Consider the following 21,294-nt stretch of genomic DNA (forward strand, 5'->3'; position numbering starts at 1 on the left):
AGCTTGCGCCTTGGCTGGCTCGCTAGGTAGGACCATTGGGCAACCATCTGTAGCATTGTGATTCGGTACCGCTGAATATTAAAGTATTCTAGGTTGCTAGCTCATGAGTATGTGCACGGTTGGTTTTATGGACTCTCACTTTTTGCATCATCATCATGATCATCATCAACATAGCCCTGTGCTGCCCTGTGTCATAATGGTCTCAATTTGGTCCATCGCGGCTCTTCCAGTCTGGGCAACAGCGCGAGGGATGGAATCTCAGATTGGCGGTTCTCGCCTCGTAACCCGCATCCACATGTCACTCACGATGAAGACTCCGGCGCTAAAGGATTTCCACGGATGCTGCGGGTTGACAATGGTGAACTCGAATTTCCGAAGCAGCTGGAGCAGAGAAATGTGTTAGCACTTGATGTGGAACTTAAAAGCTCAAAAGCAAATTGTCACCGACTCACCTGCGCAAACACCTTGTTGAGTTCAATGAAGGCGATGCTCTTCCCAAGACACGACGACCTCCCATAACCAAATACCATGTCTATGTTGGCCTCCATGCGCTTGATCTCCTGCTCCGTTCCTTCCAGGAACCGCTCGGGTCGGAACACTTTGGCATCAGGGCCCCACAACCCTTCGTCCAGGAACAGTCCGAACGCACAGTATCCGATCTTCGTTCCGCCTGGGACATAATATCCATTGAGAGTGTCTCCCCCCGGGGGAACGCACTTCGATTGGAGACCTGTGACGGGAGGGTGAATGCGCAGACCTTCCTTGATGACGGCTTGCAGGTATGGTAATTTGCGGGCTTCAGAGTCCTGAATGGGATCCGAGATATTTGCAGACGAGAGCTCGGCCAACAGTTTTGCCAGGACGGGTGAATTGGTGAGGATATGAAGCATGGTCGCACGTATCGCCGAAGCGGTGGTGTCGCTACCGGCCAGGATTTGAACCATGGTCTCCGTCTCGGCGTCCTCTCGTGAGAGGCCATGTCTCAGGAACGATCCCAGCATGTCCATCTGTGGTTTCGCCCCCGGCTGGAATCGTTTGGCAACCACCTCCTTTGCAACTCCCATGATTTTGCCCAGACCATACGCATCCGTGTCCTTGGGCATGAGAAACTTCATAAGCGGTGACTGGAAGATCTTGGACAGGCCCGGAAATGCTGCACACAGGATCATGGCCGGGATGGTGCTTTCCGTTGTCTGAATGTAATGGAACACATCCTCATCCTTTTCAAGAAATCCGAACGCTCCTCCAAAGGCAATTGCAGAAAGGATATCCAGAGTCAAATATTGTGCCTTGCGAGCGAAATCCATGGGTTTGAACTCTTCCGGCGTGGAGAGATAATTCCGTTCGACGAGGCCAACAAGCTGTGCGATACACTCGTCGATTGACTGCTCCAGGGTTGGGTTCTCCTTGCCAGCATACTAGCGACAGTGTCAGCACACCCGGTTTCAGATAGTCGGAAAACAGTTTCTGCTCAAATACCCCAGGAGCCATTTTGGCGCGAAGCATAGCATGTCTCTCCTCGTTCCGCTCAGAGAGGATATTGTCACGATCGACTCGAAGGGCGTCATACCAGTCAGATCTACGGTACGGAGATCTCGCCGCACCCATAGTTTTGAGGATCTCGGGGTCACATGTGATGAGGTCGTTGGGCCCAATGCGAACCAGCGAACCTGCTCGTTATAGGTCAGCCAGAGGTGAATTTGACGGTACGCCATGGTGGGGGTTGTACCATATTTGAAGCACTGTTCTGCAGATTCCATGTACATGGAGCCATCCCAGGTGTGTTTGAGGAGCCATCCTTTTGAGAAGCCGGCGGAGAAGGGGCCGGGGATGTGTCGTAGGCGATACCAGTCGTAGAGGGTCTTTGCGATAGAGTAGACCGAGTAGGCAGCAAGCCCAAGTCCAAGGTAGACGAGAGCGAGCATGTTTGCCTGTGGGGAGTACAAGAGATAAATGTGATGTCGAACTGTGTTCACCGTGGGGGAGTTTCAGATCTGAACTCGCATGGTACGGTACACGGTACGTATTCCCTGCCTAGGTATTTCCCGGGCTCTGTTGCGTTTGGTGGCGAGCAACGGTGCCGATGCCCTATTACGGACCACGCTGTGGGAGAAGCGACGAGACGAGGAAAGCCTGACAGCCACGTCTGGGGCAGGATGTTGCACGGCAGACGCAGATGCCAGAGCGGCGGGTACCAAACGGGTCTGATGCAGTAGTCAAAAGTAGTGCAGTCAGTGGCACCGTTGGTCATGGATGGTGAAGGTGAAGCGGCATTGGTGACCGCAGTGACCGTTACTCTTCACTATTTCTTTACGGGGACAAGGAACAAGAGGCTACACGGGGGATCAGCAGCGTGGATCGCGATCCGACCCATCTGGCCCTCGGCCTCATTAACCACCATTACAGGCCCTTCCCCATTTTTCTTTACTTCACATCTTCCTCAACTGCCATGGGTAACACCGCATACTTACGGCCACCAGCAGCACCACGCGGAGCAAGTACGAGTAGCCCTCCCGGCTCGCTTACAGCCGCCCAGATGATAAACATGTGCTAGTGATACCGCTCGACTCCCCAAGCTCGTCTGTCGGTTCACAGCATTTCATCCTCGTCGGCTAACCGGGCTTTGTCCCACTGATGCTGTAACTGATGTTTCACCCGTCAGTCATGCTCATCTCACAGATCCGAACCCTGGATGGCTTACTTACATGGGCCAGAACGCGTGATATCCCGTGTTCCTCATGTCTTTTCTGACATCGACCAGAAATACTTCGAGCTCATCTGCAGACCAGGATAAGCCTCGCGTGAAAAGTGCCAGGCTGATGCCCGACAACGATCCGCAGAAGTTGTGATAAGTCCAGAGTCCTATAGGATTTGGATTTCCGTGAGCATTTTCCGGCCCGTCACTCCCGGTCCAGATTGATGAAAGCTCACCGATCTTCTTCAGCTTTTCTTCTTTCACCCAGGGGTTCATTGGCCAACTGTAGGGCTTTTGCACCACGTCGACGAAGCCCGTCTCGATCATGATTCTCTTGACTGACTCGACGCTGTCAAGGGGACATCCCAGCTGCTTACTTGCCTCAAGCATATAGGCTGCCCACCGGGCCAAAGCAGAATTCTTGGGAAGTGTTCCGTCATCACACTGGAGATTGAATGATATGTCTTGGACCTCGAGCATTCCCCCTGGAGCAAGGTTTCTGTGCGCACGTCGTCAGCGCGAAGGGCAGTTTGAAGTCGCGATGCATCTCGCCTTACTCATAACATTGCTGAATGAACTGCCGCCAATCTGCAATTGCACCTGTCATGAATCGGCTGAAGACGAAATCGAAGCTGTAGTTAAAGGCCCATGGCTGCCCGGCGTCCATGACTTCAAATCTAACGTTGGGAGGAACACTGCAGGCGTGATGAACAACAGAATGCCGGAGGTCTGATTAGACTTACTAGTCCGGTTGCACAGGGCTGACGTCCACTCCGAGCACCTTTTCTCTGTCAACTCTCATTCACGTGGGAAACATGGCGACAGCATCAACTCACTATCGATTCCGGATGAAGATCCCCTTCGGCAGCCTCGTTGTCAGTGGCCCTGTCCTCTCAGACTCAGGAGATGCTGCCGTCTCTTACCATATTCAATGGACCAGATGCCTGTTCCGGTACCGACGTCGAGCACGTAATGCAAGTCTCTCCTGTCCTCCACTCCACAGGTCGACAATCGGTCTCCAAAGGTCATCTTAAGCAGTTGATGCTGGAGATCTGATCCCATCCACACCCTCAGCGAACCAATGAAACGTGGTGCACCGGGACCAGAAACATACCTAGACGATCCAATTCTATCTGCCAAGACAACTACATCAGCATCCTAGCGTCGTCATCTGGGGAAGTTATAGTTGGCCGAAATTCCATACCTCATCATTTGGAAGAACATACGCTGCTGAGAGTTAGCTCCACGTTTAGAACACTTCGATAGCATACTTCGTTCGCCGTAAGCGTTGTAGGTTCTTCCGTGTTCCTGGATGTAGTCAAAGACGCTTGACGTCAGAGAGGACGTGGACAGGATATCATCTTCCTGCGTCGTGAATGCGCCATTAGCTTGGGTCTTAGTGTTGAGACGGTGAAAAGCTCACTTCTCCCAAGGCTGAGTCCGCGTCATCTGCAGCTATGGGTGCGACCTGGCAAGGAGCATTAGTTATTATCTCTGGTTACCTAGAAGGCAAAAAGCCGTGATCAGCCCTACTGGTCCGGGATCTTGGTCGGCGCCGCCGTCATGATTATCAGCAGGGAGTGACATGAGGCCGAAAAATGCAGAGTATGTTGGCCGCGGAGCGATGCGAGAGATCTTGGTGAAAAGAGGTGTCCGTAGAGTCAATTTCAAGGGACTCGCACTGTTTTCTTCGAGATATACTCCAAGGCCTCTGCAAAAGGCAAATCCGAGTCTGTCCAGCTCGTGTTGCAATCGCGAGACCCTTGTACGCTTGTTTGATTCCCCCAGGAAGACCCTTGTGCAATGTGTGATACCTACAGTATAACCTGGGGATTCTAACATTGCCCATGTCCGGCTGGCTGCATCGTGTATCCCCTACCTCTCATAGCATGGTACAGGATGGACAGCACTCATTTGATCTCACGCCATGTGGCCTGACCGGCAACAAGGGAACTTCGTTGGGGAATCAAGATTCACACCTGCGGAAACATTATCCTCTGGTTGACCGATTGGCGAGCACGACATTCTGATTGAGTTTGACAGCCTCAATGGTCGAGGTGCTCAACCGCCTTTCTCGTTTTGCGTCATATGCAAAGTCTTTTGCATCTGCTGACATGCATTTCGGTTTGCAACAGGGTTACTGGAGAAAAATCGAAAATGAGGTGCCGTCACGTGCGACGGATGTAGCTGCACAATGTCCATTCCGGATGTGATTTGGCTGGTGTCACAGTACTGCGTCAATATCAACATCTGTCGGCGACATGTTGGGGAATCCGCAACTGGAATATTACGTAGGAGAAGGGCTGGGGAGGCATTCATGCAGCATGGTCCAGGGTAGTATCCGGGTATTTTCTTGTGCAGTATGCGGGCAGAGGGTTCTAGGCCCATCGAAGAGTGGCCCTTTTCTCCTGCGGCCAGTCAGTAATGGAGCAAGCCCACAGTGCGATGCACAGCAGACTTTGAAGTGCTTTGACTGGACAAGACTGGAGTGAGGGCTATTGCTCGACACCTCATACAACTGGGCGGCTAAGAGGCGCGTAGTCGAGAGTTGAGACTATCTTGTAATGGCCGGGGTGTGAGTGGCTTTCTAGGTAAAATGATGGATCATACGAAAATGAAGGCCACAGCCCACCCCGTTTTTTTCTTCTTCTTCTACGCCCATCACAGTCACGGTCGTGGTCATGGTCAGTAGCTTGTCATGCTCCTCGCTGATAAACAGTGATAAAGAGCGTGGTGGCTGAAGGCATTTGCGGCCTCTCACTTACTTGTCGCCTTCTCAGGTGTGCGTTGCCTGATGCAGGATTTGTGACATCCCATGCCACGCTTGCTGCCTGCTCCATGAGATCAAATGAGATCCCACCTGCGGCGAGCCTCATCTGCGGCCCTCCACATCCCCATGTCTTTATCATGGCGACTTCCGATGTCACCTCTCCCAAGTCCCCTGGTCGTCTCCTCTCTGCAGGTGTGCCTTCCGTCTTTGCATATCTCTTCTCCTTGTTCAGTATCTGTACCCGTCAACAGCGTGTTGATTAGCGGAGACACGTAGAGTCTCCGCCATAGACGTAATTTTCACACAATATGTTGAGGCCACCCGAAGGCCAGCTGTTGAAGGAATTCTCGCAGCTGCTATTGTTGTCTGCCTTTCCTGACAGCCACGAGTCGTTAGAACCCGATGGCGTCGAGTCTCCGCCGACCCTCACTTCCCAACTTTTCGTCAACGACTTCGATAGCAGCCTAGAATTTGACTTCGATCATAGCTTTGACATTGTCCCGGGACGACTTACCGTTCCGTCCGACGTCTCTGCGCTCCCTCCATCCCCGATTCGACTGATTTTCAAATGATTTGTGGGCGCCCTTACCTATAACACAATTGCAAGAGACGGAAGAACAGGGAGGCGTTCTACTTATCTGCAGTCCCAACTCCACCGATTGCCGTCTGCAACAGTACCAAGGACCGGAAATGAAATCCTGCAAGCCGGAAAAAGCTCAATCATGAGTACAGTCGCTCATTACCCTTAACTCTTGGTTCGTTTCAAGCATGCAAGAAGCAAGTCGACCGCCAACGTGGCTGCAACTGAGTGCTCTCACCAAGTCAGCTTGGAAGTTAGAGGAAACCATGAAGCGAATCATTGCTAATCTTTCCAGCCCACATTTAGAAACTCACAAGCAAGACTTCAAATGCTCCTTCACTGGATGTGATTTGAGCGCCCACCGCCAGCCGGACGTGGATCGACACATGAAGCAAATACATTGCCGCGAGAGACCCCACATGTGCAACGCCTAACGGAAACACTTTGGACGACGAGAGGATCTCAAGAGACATCTCCAAGGCCAAGGCCACGTCAAGAAGTACGGGCAGATCGATACCAATAGCCCGCGGAGTGAGAACAGACCATCATCTTGGAGGTCATTGGAGCGATCAACTGTGACTCGACAACGCCTTGAGCTAGGTCGTAGGCGAAGGCAGACAGACAGGTGCCAACTTCAATGACAATGTCTCGCACTGACTTGATAGGTAAGTTTGTAAGTGCGCATCTTCTATCTTCGACCTTCGCCAGGGCGTAGTATTTGTAGTAGTCTTGCTCAAGAGTCAATTCGGGAGGTTGACCCCTGGCCCGGCCGATTTCAAGAAGGTTACGATGAACCGCGCTCCGGGCACGTATCGACCGAGGCTTGCGTCTTATCGATAATGCGCGTCATGGTGAGGAAGAGCTTGCGGTTTGTTGTTTCCTGTCATTGATTTCAAGGAGCGTTGCGTCCCCTACACGGAGTAATTCGTGCTCTCTCGCTTTGGTGTTGGGGTGTTGAAGGAGACGGAGGGTGAGAGTGGTTTTAAAAGCGGCACCCGCTGGGTGAGTCGCAGGCGTCGTCGCCGTGTAAGCACCGGCAAGCAACGGCTGCGCAACCAACTCGCTTCGTTCGCTTCATTCGCTTCTCATCCGCAGGTACACGTTTCATTTATTATTGGCATTGGATTGTTTGCGCGTTCGCTGGCCTGCATTGCTGTTCAATTTCCCGGCTTCTACCTGTTGTTCGCTTTTGGATAACTGCTGCAGTATTGCTTCTGTGTAGCAACTACTGCAACTTCAGCCCCTCCTGATCTGATCCTCCTCTCGCCCCGAAGATGGTTCAATATCGCGACAACGAAGACGATCCCGCTTCTGAAACCCTTCTTCTCGCGGACGAAGAGTCGGAAATCGGTGCCCAAAGTCCAGAATTGCACGTCCAATCCACCCCGGAATCACCCTCCACGACTGCGCTCCCCATCCCTGTGTGGCTACGGGAATCCGCCAGTTCCTTCGGCTACAAATGGGTGCCGTTGCCTCTCCGAAAAGCAGGCAGGGCAGTCGCAAGCTGGGTCAAGGGTCCAGTTCCTCCTCGAGTCCTCAAGATAGAGCCTATATACCCGAAGATCCAACAGGCACCTATTCGGCTTTTGGACAAATACGCCCCCAAGAAGAAGCAGCGGGTCATTCTCCTCGTGGCACTATACATGTGCTGGTTCCTGACGTGGTCGCTCATGCTCAAGACTCACTCTACATCCGGGTTCATCAAGGGATACGGCAAGCCCAGCAATCTGTGGTGCGGCGCCAGTTTCTGGAACGAAGGCAATGGATGCGGATTGAACGGGAACATGTGTCGACCTTTCTCCTCGGCGCATTTGACCTTCCGATGTCCTGCGAATTGCAAAGGCACTCATTTGCTAGAAGAACACATGGTTGGCAATCAATCTCTGCGGTATCAAGGGCTGGTCGTCGGCGGGCCCAAACCCGACGATCCTGACTCAATGCCCGTCTATCGAGCAGACAGTTTCATCTGTCAGGCAGCCATTCATGCCGGCATCGTTACGGAAGCCAATGGCGGCTGTGGAGTGGCCACGCTCATCGGGTCTCATACAAACTTCCCATCCAGCAAGGCCAATGGAATTGAAAGTACGAGCTTCCTGGGTACATTCCCTCGATCATTCACCTTTCAACGCCTCTCGCCCACTCAAGCGACATGTCCGACGGATTCGCGATGGCCTCTTTTCGTGGTCACGGCCGTCGCACTCGTGGTCCTATCCATCTTCACTACATCGCCCGCTGTCTTCTTCTTCAGCACCTTCGCAATCATGTTCTTTCACGTCGGCCTCGTCTCGGATCCACCCAACACCGCCAACTTTTACGAAGCAATCAGTAAACTGGTAGAACGTCTCCTTCCCGCGTCATTCATCACAGTCATCCTCTATCGCATCTCCGCTCTTCCACTGCTCCGCGGTCTGACTGCACAAGTCGAGAAGACGGTGCTATATTTGGGATTCTGTTTCATCGGCGCGTTGAACAACTATACATTCGCCCCCCTCATACCCATAGAACGACTCACACCACGCGACCTGGCGCAACCAGGCGCACCCTTCGCTCTTGCCCTCATTGTCACCATCGTCCTGATCATCGTCATCTCCCAGATCCATTTCATTCGCATCTCGGGCAACATGCCGAAATACCTCGCCATCTACGGGGCCATGGCTCTCGCATTGATCATCCTCCTTGTGCTACCCAACCTCCGACTGCGGATCCATCATTACATTTTGGCCATGCTGTTCATGCCGGGAACATTCACCCAGACGCGGGCCTGCCTTGCCTACCAGGGGTTATTGCTGGGACTATTCGTCAACGGCATCGCGCGCTGGGGATTCGCGTCGATAATTCAAACGCCCGCGGCGCTGGGCGAAGCGAACTCGGGCGGTGGCAGCGGCTCACCGGGATCATGGTGGGGCGCGAAATCGCCCAACGTGACGGCCCTTGTTGCACCAGACATCTCCAACATCACATTCAACTGGGGGCCCCTGCCGAGGGACAGTGGGGTGGATGGCGTGAGCATCCTGATCAACGACGTCGAACGCTGGCGCGGGTACACGGACGAAGAACTCTTCTGGGATCAAGAAGGGGTAACGTTGAAGAGACGGCGGGAAAGAGGTGACACCGAAGATTCCCTGGAGCCCGAGTTCTTCAGGTTCGCATGGATGAGCGGATCTCAGACGGGGCTTTACTCACGCGTGGGGTTGTGGGATGAACATGGCCAATGGCATGCGCCGGACGAGGGGACGACAAAGAATATGGGAATCGGGGGAGACGACGACGAAGTCCAAAATTACGGAGGCAAGTTCGATGTTGTCGACGAGGCTGAGGAAGAAGAGCGCCAGGAGGTGGGCGCTGAAGAGTTATAGTCCCGGACGACGGAAGCCACACTACTAGAGTATATATACACTGTGGTCGACCGGATTGGATATATACGCAAGCACGAAAGAGACCGGCCGGGCTCGGTTGGATGTGTGGCTATGTAGATGTGCAGGAGATGGACAGACATCAACCCGCCCGGGACACATCATACCCCTAGCTAGATGTGGATGGACTTATGTATGAAATGTGGAAATGATTCGTGATGCATGTAAACGAGACGAGCCGAGATGAGCCGTGCTATAGCCTGTGGCCTGCGGCCAGAGAAACAAAAGGACTACAGACAGTAGAATGTAGCTGTGTATGTATGTATGCTAGGTATCTCATACCTAAGGAGGCATGTAGGCTCGTCGCCAACTCAAGTGCACAACACCACTAAGAGCCGAGCCGAGCCTGCCTACATACCCACAGTACTTAAGCGTGTATAATTTTACAACTTGGCCTTCTGCGGCCTCTCGGCGTCCTCCTTGTACAAATCGTCCAACAACGCCCTAAACCTCTTGACGGCAACCGGCCTCTTCAGCTTCAAGGTCGGGGTCAACAGCTCGTTCTCAATCGTAAAAGGCTCCAGCATCAATCTAAAACTCTTGACTCTCTCGTACCCCGCAAACTTCTTCCTGCGACCGGCCTTGTCCAGATCCCTGAGCACGGCCTCTTTGACTTTTGGTTCGTCGCATGCCCGTTTGAGAGCGGCAAAGTCTGTTGGGGAGATGTCGCGAGACAGGATCTTGGATGCAAAAGGGGCAAAGACATCGGGTTGGATGCCGAAGATCGCGACAAGGGATGTTTGTGACGAGTCGCCGTGCACAAACGCTTGCGCCAAATACGTGCACGAAGACAAGTACACACCTTCAATGCGCTCCGGAGAGATGTACTCTCCTTGAGCGAGTTTCAGAACGTTCTTGCGGCGATCGATAATCCGGAATCGGCCCCGCTCATCCACACTAGCAATGTCGCCAGTCTTGAACCAGCCATCGTCCGTAAATGCTTTGGCTGTTTCTTCCGGGTTCTTATAGTATCCCGTAAATACGCATGCACCTCGCAGTAAGAGCTCCCCGCGGGGATAAGGCTTGTCTTCAACACTGTACTCCATGTCGGGCACGGAGAGCAGACAGGCTTCCACACCGGGGACGACACCGCCGCAGTTGCCCACTGTGAAGTCGTCGACAGGCTGGGTCAAGGCGATCGCATACGTTTCTGTTAGTCCGTATCCCTGATATACTCTGGACGATAGGGCGACGCGGAGGAATTGTTGCAAAGAAGGGTCAAGTGGTGCTGAGCCCGAGACAACGGTTGTGGCATGGTCAAGGCCCAGAGCGGACGCGACCTTGCGACCCCATATGCGGTCGTACAGCACGTGATGGTAGGTCGGGCTTGGCGGAGTGGATCCGGGCACTTTCGGGGCTGGGTTCGCGTTTGCCAGTTTCGTCCGTACAATATGGCGGCTCAATGCGCCCTTGACGCCCGGCTGTTCGACCGTGTTGGCCTTGATGGCCCCCCCAAACCGATTCAGTAGTCTAGGCACCGACGCGAAGTTGGTGGGACGCAGGAGTTTCATGTCGTCGACGAGTTCGAGGATGTTGCCATGGAAATATCCGATCCGACTGCCGCTCCAGAACGCAGTGTGTTCAAGCAAGCGGCCGTAAATGTGGGCAAGAGGCAGATAGCTCAATGCCACGCTATTTTCCTTGACTGCAATTGAGACGAGCGAGGAGGAAGTGGCTGCCACGCACATTGCGTGGGTGAGAAGAACCCCTTTCGGTGGACCCGTAGTCCCAGAGGTATAGTTGATGGTGATGGGGTCTGATGGTTTGGGCGGATTATTTGGCTTCCCCAGCGATGCTCCAAGCTTTTCCACCGTATCGAGCGAGTAGATTTTGAGGCCGACATCTTCAGCCATAGAGTTGAGGAGCTGCTGCTTGGACAACTCGGGCTTCTCATTGGGGCCCGGTTCTAGGGAATCTAGCACGACCAAGATTTTGAGGTTGGGGAGCCGTGCCTTCAATCTAATGAGTGTCGGGACATGCGGGAGAGAGCAAACGACCGAGGCCAATTCCGCATGTTGAATGATGTATTCTGACGCGTCGGGACCTAATGTGTCGTACAGAGAGACCGAATAAAGCGACTGGGACATGCAGGCCAGGTCGGTGAGTTGCCATTCGGGTCTATTCTGACACCACAGCCCAACGCCGTAGTTGGCGCCCTGAATGCCTTCTCTTGCGTGCAGCTCGACCAGCCCGGCGCCGAAATCTGACCTCCTCTTGCGGACTGTCTCGTAGTCTAGCCATTCGTAAGGACCGTATGCCTGTTTGGACGAGTCGTAGGGACGGTAACCTAGACACGGAGCGTGAGGAAATCTCTGGGCGGCGTATTCAAACATTTCATGGGCCGTGGTAACGGAGGGATCGAGGGTGTCGAGAAGGTCATCGCGACATTTGTGATGGCGGTAGATGGGGCTGCGACCGGATTGCTCAGAGCCTCGGAGGGGAATGGAATACGGCTGGCCCTTGGGAGGCGGTTGGTGATAGTCGTCGGCCTTTTGCACGTAGAGCGGCTTGGACGAGAGAAGAGGCATGGCGGCGACGAGGGCGGACGAGAGGCAGACGAGGATAATGAAGAGGTCAAGCAACCACTGCGTTCAACGGAAGGAGAAGTGGAAGGAGGAAAAAGCTGGAGTATGGGGGAAATGGCATGCGGGTCTTTAACTCACAGGAGCAGGAGGTGGAAGTAGCCGGAGCGGCGTCAGATTCACTTAACACTGCCAGATCAAGGATGATGGATCTTGCCCTGTGCTGGGGCTGGGGCTTGGGCTTGGAACCTTGTGCGCGTGCCTGGCCAGGAACAAAACGAGAAGAATGGCCGCCGGAGATCGGTGGGTGGAATGCAATGCGAGTGTCATCTGCTGATTCTCCTTTCTTGGGGTGTGCAGCGTATGGCGTCGATACGGGCGAAAAATCATATGCCATGCGACCCGGCGCCGGCTTGATCAATACCCCGTACTACTTCTTACAACACCAGAGCCCAAGATGACTTGGGCTTCTAATACAATCATACCTCGGCATCCCCGAATTAGCCAGACTTTTGCCAGGGCCCGCAGGGCCTGATTGGAATATCCCCGAACCAGTGGAGCGGCCAACGGACATGTAACCAAGATGGTCAGCAGTATGTGCAATCATATGTGCAAATAGCAAGAGCTAAAAAGGGCCTTGGGAGCAGGACTCGGCCGAGCAATGGATACGAACAACATACGGAGTCCTTCGTAATACGTAGATATATCCAGAAGGCAACTTGGATTGCCGAGCTGGGAAGCATGTGAAAATCCGACGCTGTCGTTCTGGTTGCTATGAAAACCGTCATGACCGTCTCACAACCACCGATTGGCTGCTTGAACTGAAGCTTCCTTGCCCCCTCCAGAATCCCCAGCTCGAGTGCCCGCTCTCCCCCTCCGTTGCTGCTCGTTCTCTTCGCCGCAGAAGACGCAGAAGACGCAGAAGAATACATCTCTATCAAAAGACACGCCCTCTTTCTTGTATTCTACCCCGGTCTCTTTGCGATTCAAACTCCATCGTCTAGAGGTTCGGCCCTGTATCCAATGTCTTGTCAGGATTCCTCTTTCTGGTATCGCAACATTCCATGAAACGAAATGAGATCAAAAAGGTCAAGCAAGAAGATCAGGTTGCCCCACTGAGAGTCGCCTCAGAACTTGGCTTCGCTCCGACCGCTGCATTGTCCTTGTTGCCCTCCGCATCCGGTCGCGCCGCCTCGCTGGCGGCAAAGCTCTGCTCAAAGTCGTGGATAATGTCGTCAATGTGCTCAATCCCCACACTGATCCGGATCATGTCCTCGGTGACGCCAGAGTCTATCCGCTCCTGCTCCGTCAGCTGTTCGTGCGTTGTCGACCACGGATGAATGGCGAGCGTCTTTGCATCTCCAACACTGTCCTCGGATTAGCTGTACAGACTTTGGACCACTCACAGAAGCACCACTTACTTGGCCAGGTTGGAAATAATCTTGAATCCGTCCACCACCTGCGATCCTGCGGCCGAGCCACCTTTGACCCCAATAGACATGACTCCTCCAAACCCCCGCGGCAGATACTTTTTGGCTAGCTGATGATGGGGATGGCTCTCAAGCCCCGGATACGACACCCACGCAACGTTGGGATGCTTCTCAAGCCACTTGGCCAGCCTCAAGGCGTTCTCCCCAATCCGCTCGCATCGCAAGCTCAAGGTCTCGGTGCCCAAAAGGAATTGCTGCGCGTTGAAGGGTGACATGCAGGATCCCAAATCACGCAGGATCTCCACTCGCACCCGAATAATGAAGGCCAAAGGCCCAAAGGTGTCATGGAACTTCAAGCCATGATAGCCGGGAGCGGGATCGTTGAACTGGGGAAACCTTTTCGCGTTGCCTGCCCAATCAAACTTGCCCGAGTCGACAATCATGCCGCCAATCGAGGTGCCGTGGCCGCCAATCCATTTGGTTGTGCTGTGCACCAGGATATGTGCACCGTGTTTGAGCGGCTGACAGAAGTAACCACCTGCACCGAACGTGTTGTCCACCACCAGAGGCACGCCCTTGGCATTGCAGACTTTGGCAATGGCTTCAAAGTCCGGGACGTTGTAACGAGGGTTACCAATGGTCTCGACATACACTGCTTTGGTCTTGTCGTCGATAGCAGCCTCGAAGTCTTCGGGTCTTTCCGAGGTCAAGAACTTGGTGTCAATACCCAAGCGGGGAAACATGACCTTGAATTGGTTGTACGTGCCGCCGTACAGATTCGAGGTCGAGACGATGTTGTCACCAGCGTGTGCCAGCGCTGCAATGGTCATGAACTGCGCAGATTGGCCAGACGAAGCGGCAACAGCAGCAATGCCCCCTTCAAGCGCCGCAATTCTTTTCTCCAAGACATCCACAGTAGGGTTCATGATCCGGCTGTAGATATTCCCGAACTCTTTCAGACCAAAGAGCCTGGCGCCATGAGCACTATCATTGAAGGTGAACGAGGTAGATTGGTAGATAGGGACAGCGCGAGAATTGGTGGCCGGATCTGGCGAGTGTCCAGCGTGGACCTGAAGGGTCTCGAATTTTTGAACCCAGTCGTCGGAAGACATGGTGGAGGGAATTGCTTTGGTTGGAGAGGAACAATACAAGAGCTCAGACACGAGGCCAATGGAATGGATTTAAAGACGGGGGGAAGCCAGTCAATGACCGGGTAATGGACGTTAGGATCGCAGGATGGCAGGGTTGCTAGATCGAGTTATATATGTTCTGGGTAGAGAGGAAGAGGAAGAGAGAGTGGGAGGGAGGGAGCAGTACCTGGATTGTTTTCTCGGGTCAATGGCCACAGAGAGCTCTCCACCTATCCACGGACGTACAGAGGAGCCAGGGAGCAAGGAAGATACGAGGTGACCCAGGCAGAGGAGCTTCTGAAGATCGCGTGCAACGAAAGAAAAAAAGCTGTTGGAGGGGCCAAAGGGACGTGCCTCGCTTTGTCGCAGCTCACCTTCTCCTTCCTCTCTCATTCTTCCCCGCATTCAAAAGACTCAATTGGACGCGGTGCTAAAATATTGCGTGATCGGACCATCAACCCACGTCAGTTCGAGCCAGAAGCAACTAAGCAACCTCGCGTTTCGGGGACTGGAAAAACTCAAAAGGGCCCCGGAATAGACACCCAAGACAGCCCAACTTGTTCTATCGTCAATGGTGACTCAGCCGAGCAAAGGCTGGAGTGCGAGACTGGAGAGCTTTATTGTAACATGGGAAATGCGACCAGCCTTGTCCCAACACGACTAGGCGATCCGCCGGTGAGCTGACCAGGCTTGGTACCTGACATGAAACGCGGGAAATCATGATCGAGGCATACAAACATGCAGCGGACATGCAACTTACTGCAACGAGGAATGGGTTTCTGTCTGCAGCCAAAGTGCTGATGCTGATATCCGAGGCTGAGGATCCTGAAGGCCAAAATCTTCGGCTCCGGGTCGGAGAACAACGTGAACTTATCTAAGCGAAGCCAAGGGGCACCAAGATAAAAAAATCCCAGATGGTCACGTATGTAGACTGGAAGAAAGGGAGCAGCAACACGAGCTTCTAGATCCATGACGATGTCTCATCGACCTCATCAGCCAAGTTGCTAACTTCCTGGCCCCCAAGCTGGGCTTGAATCCTTTCTTCTTCTGGAGCTTACTGGGGGAAAAAAAAAAGCAAATCAAGGCGACCATCACTACACCCCTCCTGGCAATGGGGCTGAACAACAACATTCATGCCATGCGCAATCGAATAATTCCCTTGCGTGGAAGGAGGCCAGCCTTTCTCGAATTCCGCTCGTCCAAGATCTTCATCGTATTCGCTGTCTGCTGGTCCGTCTTCACCGTAGGTGTCTGTTTGCCATTTATGCGTAGCCTTCCCGCTGCTCACCATGTTCCAGGATGTATTCCTCTACGGGGTCGTCGTCCCTGTCATTCCCTTCGCGCTCCAACAACGGGTCCACGTGGCCCACGCAGATACGCAGCGTTGGGTTTCCGTCCTGCTCTCCGTATATGCAGCTGCATTGCTATTCTTCGCCCCCATTTGCGGCATCATGGCCGACCGGACGAGCTCTCGCCGTGGACCGTTTCTCGCGGGACTTGTCCTCCTCACTGGATCAACTTTGATGCTATGCCTGGGCAAGACCATCCCCGTGCTGGTAGTGGGAAGGTTGCTGCAAGGTGTGTCGGCTGCTGTGGTGTGGGTGGTCGCCTTGGCTCTTATGGCAGATACGGTGAGTGAGCAGGAATCCGGTCAGGCCATTGGCTATGTCAGCCTTGCGACCTCGTTGGGCGTCTTGGTGGCTCCGCTGATTGGTGGTGTGGTATACGAGCGGTCGGGATACTACGCCGTGTTCGGAGTCACCTTTGCCGTGATCGGATTCGACATCCTTTTGCGGCTGGCCTTGATTGAGAAGAAAATCGCCGCGAGGTGGCTCGAACCAGACACTGCCACAGATCAGCCTGGGTCGACTGCTCCCGCTCCGCAGCAGGACATTGAACTGGCGGATCGGAAAGAATCGAGCGCTATCGTCGAGAAAAATGCGAATACGGCAGTCGCCGAGCCTTGCAACACGCGCCCTGCCCGAAAACTACCATCCATGCTGATCCTGCTCAAGTCGCGACGTATTCAGGTTGCATTCTGGGGGAATCTTGTTGGGGCCATGACCTTTACCGCCATCGACACCACTCTTCCCTTGTATGTAAACCAAGTTTTCGGCTGGAATTCTCTTGGGGCCGGATTGGCTTTCCTCGCTTTGATTGTGCCGGGCTTTGCAGGTCCATGGATAGGACATTTGACAGACAAATACGGCCCACGCTGGATTGCAGCGTCCGGGTTGGTGCTGTCAGTGCCTTTCTGGGTACTGCTTCGGCTGGTTGACCATGACACAGTCGGCCAAGCAGTTTTGCTGTGCGCGCTGCTGGTGCTTCTAGGAATAGCAACCGCGCTTCTCTTAACGTCATTGATGGCGGAATTCAGTAAAGTGTGCGACGCAAAGGTGCGACAGGAGCCGGATGTCTTTGCAGGGAAGTCTGCTTATGCCCAGAGTTATGGCATCTTCAATGTGTCATGGGCCGGCGGTAGTCTGCTTGGACCATTGGTATCTGCTGCGGTCAAAAGCGCTGCAGGCTGGAAGACAATGACGTGGACAATGGGACTTTGGTGTGCCGTAGGGATTTTGCCTACTATTCTATATTCGGGAGGCATGATCACAAAAGGGAAGAGACAGACGAACAACGGCGGAGTGGTTGGGGACGAGTGTGCCTGAGAAGCGCGTAAGGCGGGCAATGACATAACCATGAAGCGGCGAGAGGTGCAGGGTATTTGTGTCTCTGGCGCCTCTTGACTTGATAAGTTTGGTGTTGGTGTTGGTGTTGTTGGTGTTGAGTGTCGCGGTGTGGTGTCGAATCAATCACAGTGACACGGCTGCACCTGAAACGCAGCCTTGCGCATCCATTCATCACCAATGTCGCAGCCTTGCAGCCTCGGCTGCTTGTCGCCTCTCGTTTCGTCCAAACTTCAACGTCGTCGTTTGTTTCATCTTCTTTGTTCTTCTCAGACTGCCATCATAATGTCAAACAGGATCTTCTTCCCCCTCCGTCCTGGCCGGCCAACGGTCGTCCATGCGTGTCATCCTCTTTGATGAGATCTCAAACAGTCAATCTTGCTGCACACCCACGGCGTTTCCGGTTCGCGTCTGGCACAACGATGAGGATCGTCGGCCAGAGATCGCTGATCGCTTTATGAACACTTGTCTCGCCCTTTCTTTTTCTGCGTCTCTTGGTTGTTGCGGTGGTGCAAATCCATATCATATTCTTCTATTTCCACACCCGCGCCGGTTTGTGAGTGTGCTGTATTAGTACCGAGTACCCGCATTTGTTGGCAATAGCATTCTCTAGGCGGGTCCTCAAATTCATCCTCTCGGCGACGTCTTGATCAGTTTAAATTCATTTCTTTTCTGCTGAACCTCTGTTTGGATCCATCATCTTCAATCGCATCAACTCTCACATCCAGGACCCTCACGTGTCATCACGTGTCATCATCTAGCCTTGTCCACATTGCCATCACCATCACGAACAGAAGCAAGAATCCCCCCAAGATGTTCATCAGCCCAGTCCTCATCCTCCGCATCGTTCAAGGTGTGCTGGCTTTCATCGCCATGGCACTTGGAGCAACCGGTGAGTTTGTCTCCTCACTTGAAGACGGCGCTGACAGACGATGCAGTGGCCAACGTCCTTAACACTCATACTCCAGCACTCGATGTCCCAGCCGGTGTGGTCTTCTTCGTCTTCGCTGCCGTCTTCACCATGCTCGTCACGGTTCCCTACACCGTCTTGACACCTCGCTATTTCCCAGCCCTGGCCCATCCGTTCGCAATGCTCGCTGCCGAAGCCACGACCTCGATCTTCTGGCTGGCCGGCTTTGCCGCGGTTGCTGATCGCTTGCGACGATCCGATATTTGCGAAGTCGGCGCGTGCTCGTCTGCCAAAGGCAGTGTCGTGGTCGGGGTCTTCGAGTTGTGAGTGTTGAAATTCCTTACCTCTTCGTCTTACTGACCAAGTCAACAGCATCCTTTTTGGAATCACAGCCTTCTTTGCCTTTTCTCACATCTTTCTCGGTGGTAGATTCAGCGGGAACAGAACTCAGAACAAGCAGGTGCAAGTGCACCGTTCTTGGGCCGGGGCTGAGCGTGTGTAAGGGCCACAGCTGAAAAAGAGCGTCTCATGTAGATAGCATAGCAGAGAAGAGAAGAATGATACTGCGATCTCAACAAACCTCAACGGCAGTTGTGTTGCGGGTGCCCGCCTCAAATCATTTTCTTGCTGTTGCCAGTTTGCATGGGCGGTTGACGGAACCTGCAACCCTGCATTTCACCACGTCTAAGTCGGTGTGTTGTTGCCTCCTTCTTTCGCCTCACTTCACATTGTCACCATCGCGTCCGTCTGCTTGTCGAGCTGACATTCATTGTCAATGCAGGTGGACCCCATGCTCTGCAGAATATCTTCCCCTGTTTGTCTCCCAGGCTACTCCTCCCAGCGATTTCGATGTGTTCGGGACGCACCAGGTGCCCACCAAAGCGCCTGCCGACTTTCAACGACGGTCGTCTGATGATGAAGTTTCTGAGCTCTGGGCACCCTCAATAAACAGGTGGGACGCCGACGCAAACTGAGATGCTCCTCTCCTTTGCCGACGCTTTCTAAACGATGCCGCACGCCAGCAAACCTCCCATTCATCCGCAAGCCGATCCTGCCACAGGAACATCCTCATCATTTCCTCTGTATCTTCCCACGATGTCGCCTCTGGCAACCGGTTTATCAGGCTGTCAAGAACAACATGTCTTTCTGGGGAAGCATCAATCTGAGTGTCCCAAGCACTTGCGGTGACTATTGAGCACCAATAAAGACACCGTTGCAGCCACGGGTTTCGAGGGATCTCGGGATGCGCATTGAATGTCTCTAGGAGGGGCCGAAGAGGTCGCGCAAGCGGGATATGGAACGACATCTCATTGTATAGGTGCAGACAGAAGGCCAACAATGCTCGAGATATCTGCTCCTCGATCGGAGTCAGCTGCAGGGCAGAGAGGCATTGGAGATCATAAATCGCTCGCTGCATTGTCATATCAGGCTTCGGTTGTGTCTCCCTTTCTTCCTGCGAGGATGCAAGCCAGTTGATGAGTTCCGTCAGCTTGACTAAGAAGCTGATGACTTCGACCGCTATGCTTCGGCCCAAAGCAACCTCTGCAAAGCCCGCTGGCAACTTGGCAATGACCGCGCAAAGGTCCGGGAGAAAGGGGTGGCCTGGATACGTCAATGTACTGATTCGGTGACCTTTCTCATTGATCCGCTCCGCGTAACTCGGCTGATTAGCTTGCAAGAACGAGGCAAGCACTCCAAACCTATGCAACGATGAGCCTGAGTTATATGAGTTTAGGTGGATTCCTCTTACGCCAGAACCCTGCCTCGCACAAAGTTTCTAATCCCACTATCACCTTTGAGGTTGGTGGATGCTAACATATTCTCCAACGCACGAAGATGAACTTCAAAGGATTCTAAATCGTTGATCATATACTAAACTGTCGTCAGACTGGAAAAAGTTCCGTGCTGGATCCAGCAAGCCTTACGTTCAAAGTGAGAAGAGTGGACATTGTCAGCAATACGAGGTCTGGATTGGGCAGTTTAGGAACCATGAGAGTATCTCTCAACTCTCTCATCGCGACTCCTCGGTGTCGAAGCAGCATCTTGTCGGCAAATGGTTCCGATCCCCTTCTTAACACCCACGCGGCTCTCGTCATGGCAATGGTCGCCTCAAACAGCATCGAATTCTGAAATGCCAACGGAAGCACCAAGGCGAGAAGCGCATTTCGTCCAGTTTGTACACTGAAGGCTTGTGCTTGTTGAGGCGCCCATACCTGAATATCTGAGAAGACGGGTGAGCACATCTCAAATATCTTGTCGTCGCGGAACTCACAGTAATCTGCCATGAATTGCACGCCCTTGGAAGCCCGTGCGACGGGGTATTGAACAAAAGGATTGATCCTGTATCCACCTTCGACTGCGAGTAAGGGAGAGGGACAACGGCTATTTTCCGAATCGTCATCAGTATCGGGGGTTCGATCAGGGTTACTACGTGAGAGATGGAGGGAGCGCCGGCCACGCCAGGTCAGCGCTCCTCTCTGTGTGCTCATGACTTGGGAGATGGCCCGGACAGACTGGGATGCATTTCCCGTTCAGGTCATCGGTAGAGCGCTGTTGAGGACACCGAACGCCAAAAGGGTTATGGCTGTAGATGTACTGATGCTGGCAGATTCGAACATGGTTCACCTCATCCCGAAAGGTCGCCTTTGATTCATGAAGCCGCTCCTCAGGAAAGCCGTGACACGTCTTTGCGCGGGCGCCTCGGGGGCGCACTTTGGCTTGCAGCCACATGGCTGTCAACCAATTCGGATCTCATAACGGGTCAAGGTCAAAGCCCGTTGGTCTTGGACACTCAATCGAGCAGGTTTAACCTTTGAATCGCTCAGTGGTCCCTATCATCGAGAACTGCAGGCTTGGTCAGCTCCGGGCTTAACGGCCTCCTTATTGGCAAGCAGTTAAGCGGAAGGGTACCTCCCTTCACAAATTGCAAAGTTAAGGTCTGACTTTTGCAAGGAGTCGAGTCAGTTCTTGGCCGTGCTGCCGGGCTTCATCGGCCTGTTTGATGCCAGATTTCGTGCGAACCGTCCGCAGAATCTTCAGATCGTGAGAAGCGTCCATCTCCGGCCTCTCTGCAGTCCCTTCGCCGCACTTCGACAGATTTTGGCAAGTGGTGTGTCCCCCTTTAGGAAAATTAAACAATGCCAAAGACTGGGCAAGGTTC

At 53.4% G+C, this 21,294-nt stretch overlaps 8 protein-coding genes across 8 annotated transcripts; 3 read left to right on the plus strand and 5 right to left on the minus strand.

Moving 5' to 3' along the window:
• Nucleotides 1–258: 258 nt before the first annotated feature.
• Z519_00660 (uncharacterized protein) lies at nucleotides 259–1,925 on the minus strand (the record flags this gene model as incomplete). Its single annotated transcript, XM_016758417.1, has 4 exons — nucleotides 259–381; nucleotides 453–1,418; nucleotides 1,480–1,673; nucleotides 1,730–1,925. 4 exons carry the CDS (start codon nucleotides 1,923–1,925, stop codon nucleotides 259–261), a joined length of 1,479 nt encoding a protein of 492 aa, XP_016625666.1.
• Nucleotides 1,926–2,612: 687 nt separating this feature from the next.
• Nucleotides 2,613–4,282, minus strand: Z519_00661 (uncharacterized protein; the record flags this gene model as incomplete). Its single annotated transcript, XM_016758418.1, has 9 exons — nucleotides 2,613–2,643; nucleotides 2,706–3,194; nucleotides 3,253–3,390; nucleotides 3,439–3,490; nucleotides 3,619–3,853; nucleotides 3,900–3,922; nucleotides 3,967–4,060; nucleotides 4,119–4,163; nucleotides 4,229–4,282. 9 exons carry the CDS (start codon nucleotides 4,280–4,282, stop codon nucleotides 2,613–2,615), a joined length of 1,161 nt encoding a protein of 386 aa, XP_016625667.1.
• A 3,037-nt stretch (nucleotides 4,283–7,319) lies between these two features.
• Z519_00662 (uncharacterized protein) lies at nucleotides 7,320–9,401 on the plus strand (the record flags this gene model as incomplete). The annotated part of the gene is made up of 1 exon (XM_016758419.1): nucleotides 7,320–9,401. One exon carries the CDS (start codon nucleotides 7,320–7,322, stop codon nucleotides 9,399–9,401), a length of 2,082 nt encoding a protein of 693 aa, XP_016625668.1.
• Nucleotides 9,402–9,841: 440 nt separating this feature from the next.
• Nucleotides 9,842–11,986, minus strand: Z519_00663 (uncharacterized protein; the record flags this gene model as incomplete). The annotated part of the gene is made up of 1 exon (XM_016758420.1): nucleotides 9,842–11,986. One exon carries the CDS (start codon nucleotides 11,984–11,986, stop codon nucleotides 9,842–9,844), a length of 2,145 nt encoding a protein of 714 aa, XP_016625669.1.
• Nucleotides 11,987–13,082: 1,096 nt separating this feature from the next.
• On the minus strand, nucleotides 13,083–14,522 carry Z519_00664 (O-acetylhomoserine (thiol)-lyase; the record flags this gene model as incomplete). The annotated part of the gene is made up of 2 exons (XM_016758421.1): nucleotides 13,083–13,347; nucleotides 13,402–14,522. The coding sequence occupies 2 exons, from the start codon at nucleotides 14,520–14,522 to the stop codon at nucleotides 13,083–13,085; spliced, it is 1,386 nt and encodes a 461-aa protein (XP_016625670.1).
• A 1,129-nt stretch (nucleotides 14,523–15,651) lies between these two features.
• On the plus strand, nucleotides 15,652–17,206 carry Z519_00665 (uncharacterized protein; the record flags this gene model as incomplete). The annotated part of the gene is made up of 2 exons (XM_016758422.1): nucleotides 15,652–15,783; nucleotides 15,839–17,206. The coding sequence occupies 2 exons, from the start codon at nucleotides 15,652–15,654 to the stop codon at nucleotides 17,204–17,206; spliced, it is 1,500 nt and encodes a 499-aa protein (XP_016625671.1).
• An 831-nt stretch (nucleotides 17,207–18,037) lies between these two features.
• Z519_00666 (uncharacterized protein) lies at nucleotides 18,038–18,636 on the plus strand (the record flags this gene model as incomplete). The annotated part of the gene is made up of 3 exons (XM_016758423.1): nucleotides 18,038–18,116; nucleotides 18,163–18,457; nucleotides 18,507–18,636. The coding sequence occupies 3 exons, from the start codon at nucleotides 18,038–18,040 to the stop codon at nucleotides 18,634–18,636; spliced, it is 504 nt and encodes a 167-aa protein (XP_016625672.1).
• Nucleotides 18,637–19,029: 393 nt separating this feature from the next.
• Z519_00667 (uncharacterized protein) lies at nucleotides 19,030–20,623 on the minus strand (the record flags this gene model as incomplete). Its single annotated transcript, XM_016758424.1, has 4 exons — nucleotides 19,030–19,834; nucleotides 19,885–20,006; nucleotides 20,060–20,355; nucleotides 20,407–20,623. The coding sequence occupies 4 exons, from the start codon at nucleotides 20,621–20,623 to the stop codon at nucleotides 19,030–19,032; spliced, it is 1,440 nt and encodes a 479-aa protein (XP_016625673.1).
• Between the last annotated feature and the right edge of the window lie 671 nt (nucleotides 20,624–21,294).

This window comes from Cladophialophora bantiana (genome assembly GCF_000835475.1).
Source record: "Cladophialophora bantiana CBS 173.52 unplaced genomic scaffold supercont1.1, whole genome shotgun sequence".
In the NCBI taxonomy this organism is placed as follows: domain Eukaryota; kingdom Fungi; phylum Ascomycota; class Eurotiomycetes; order Chaetothyriales; family Herpotrichiellaceae; genus Cladophialophora; species Cladophialophora bantiana.